General features: G+C 37.7%; 1 protein-coding gene across 1 annotated transcript in view; it reads right to left on the bottom strand.

Annotated features, from left to right (window-relative positions):
• Positions 1 to 242: 242 nt before the first annotated feature.
• The window catches only part of LOC107467890 (geraniol 8-hydroxylase), a gene marked incomplete in the record, with an annotated part of 2734 nt that continues 282 nt past the window's right edge, over positions 243 to 2694 (bottom strand). The window contains 2 exon segments of the mRNA XM_016087111.3: positions 243 to 919; positions 2002 to 2688. Of these exon segments, the coding sequence (XP_015942597.1) occupies positions 308 to 919; positions 2002 to 2688 (1299 nt within the window).

Below are 2694 nucleotides of genomic sequence, written 5' to 3'. Positions count from 1 at the left end.
GTAAAAACTCAACTGAAGTTGAGTTTTTACATAAAATTAATATTTTAAAATTTTTAGATAAAAATTTAGTCAAATCAATCAAATCATCTAATAATTTTTAAATATCAACTTCACATGAAGTCGACTACAACTGAATTTTTAAGTTCACCAAATCCTTGTCTTGCAAACTACTTCATATGTAATTACATAACAAAATCTACTCACATGAACAGTTGTCTTTTTATAAAGATAATAATAAAAAATTATTAAATATATCAAATCATTATTTATGGCATATTTAAGGAGGACAATTCACGTGAGTAGTCATTTAATATACAGAAATTGGAAGGGCACATAGAGGACTAAGTCTCTTCAATGTTATTCCATACTGCTCAGTCATGTCAAGACTTTCAGGGGTGACACCCTCTGGAAGTTTCCATTCAAATGAATGGACCAAGGCAGCCACCGCCAAAGTAATCATCCTGTTGGCAAGGGCCACTCCAGGGCAGATCCTTCTTCCCGCGCCAAATGGCAAGAACTCGAAATCCCTCCCTTTGAAATCTATTTTCGACCCGAGAAATCTCTCGGGCCGAAAAACCATTGGATCATCCCAGAACTGAGGGTCTCTTCCTATAGACCATGCATTGATCAGAACTTGGTCACCCTTGTGAATGGTGTAGCCACCTACTTCGACGTCGTTTCCGGCGACATAAGGCAAGAGAAGGGGCACTGGTGGATGAAGTCTTAGAGTTTCTTTGACTATTGCTTGCATGTATTCAAGTTTAGGGATGTCTGATTCCTTGACTTCATTGTTGGTGGTTCCAATTACCTGGTTGAGTTCCTTTCTTGCTTTTTGCATTTTTTCTGGGTTGTGTAGAAGCTCTGCCATTGCCCATTCTATTGTTGATCCTGAAGTGTCACTTCCCGCAATGAACAAATCCTGTTTAATTTGGTGTTACATTTTTTATTACCGCATTCATAATGCTTTAAATTTTGTCGTTGTAGAAAACGACGAAGAATAATATTGTCAATGATATTTATTGTTGTTGTTGAAAAAATAGCAAAAAGAACTTGTTTTCAACCATCTAAACAACGTCTATTATTTATTTTGTTTAGTCTCAATACTATATACTCAAAAGTTTACGTTAATTTGTAACACATCATGGGGGTTGGACCAAATCGAACCTACTCTATTTATTATCTTTACTCTTATTAGATATTAGAAAAACCACTCCCAACAAGAAACCTTATGAAAAGATTATTGGTGGCAATGATGACGACCTGCTTTGACTGATTTTATATAAAATAACATAGTTATGTATATAATAAGATAAATTACCACACTAAAATAAGTGATGTGATATGCATTATAATAGGATGTTGAAAAAAAAAGGAGGAAGTTACGTCTTTGGCCAGAATTAAGCCGCGTAGTTTCCGATTTGGTAATAAGCAGAATTCTTTGAAATTTATATATATTCTAACATTATTTTTAGTTCTTTAGTCCTTACTAAAAATATTTTAGTACTTAAAAGAATCAAATTATAACACAACAAAGGTGAATACTGATGAGCAAAGGAGATAGAATACGAATAATTTTGTTGAATAATACTTATACCGGGATGCTCCCATAAAGATGCATCAAATGTCTTTTTTTAAAGATGTTTTTTAATAATTAAAATTTAACACATATAATCACTTAAATTGTGTTATTTTTGTCAAAATTAGGTCAAATAAATTAATTTGACCGAAAAATAGTAAATCAAAATTTGAATCGGTCTAAATTAATATTTTTATAAAAAATAACTATAATACCCTTATTATATAAAATGACTAAAATACCTTATTATATATTAATTTTAAAAATTTTAAATTCTAGACTTTTTTTTCTTTGTCGTTATAGGGTTAGAATTTAAACTTTTCAATATATATATATATATAATAGGGATTATATAACCTTAGAGATATTTTTTGTTGTTGTGATATACTGATTATAATAAAAGAAAAAAGAATGAGATTGATTACCAACAGCATAGGCTTGATGTTATCGATAGTGAGAGGATCGTAATCCTCGCTATCATCGTGCTGGTGTTGCTGGCAATGATCAAGTAACACATCCAAGAAGTCATCACCACGCGCAGCGCAAGTGTCTCTGTAACTCACGCGCTTCCCAATCATTTCATCGAACAGTTTATGAATCCTCAAATAAGAAACTCTCACGTGCCGCTTTATTCCCTGCAAGTCTAACCACTTCACCGCCGGAAAATAATCCGACGCGTTCACCTTCCCGGCGTCCTCCATGATCCGCCACACCACCTCCTTGAACTCCCCCGCGCTCTTGAACTCCGGGTCCACCACGTCCTCCGAGAACACCGTGTTCGACACAAGGTTCAGCATGGTGGCGAACGCCAGATCCCCGATGTTCACCGGCGTTCTTGCGGCAGATTTCTGGTGGAGGTGTTGCACGAGCTGCTGCACCTTGTGCTGCCGGAGGTGCTGGAGAAGGTCGAGGCGCTGGGCGGTGAAGATCTTCGTCGTGCATAGACGGCGCCGGCTGCGCCACCTTGGACCGCCGGGGGACCAGGCCAGGGTGTCGAGGACGTTGGGCTGAGCGGTGATGGCGTCCGGGATTGGGCGGTCGGAGAAGGAGCTATCGTGCTTTTGGAGGATTTCTTGGGCGGCGGAGGGCGAGGAGGCGATGACAACGGTGACGGAGCC

The sequence above is a fragment of the Arachis duranensis genome, chromosome 9, assembly GCF_000817695.3.
Source record: "Arachis duranensis cultivar V14167 chromosome 9, aradu.V14167.gnm2.J7QH, whole genome shotgun sequence".
Taxonomy (NCBI): domain Eukaryota; kingdom Viridiplantae; phylum Streptophyta; class Magnoliopsida; order Fabales; family Fabaceae; genus Arachis; species Arachis duranensis.
Note: the sequence above shows the minus strand (reverse complement) of the source record. Positions and strands in the feature narration are given on the sequence as shown.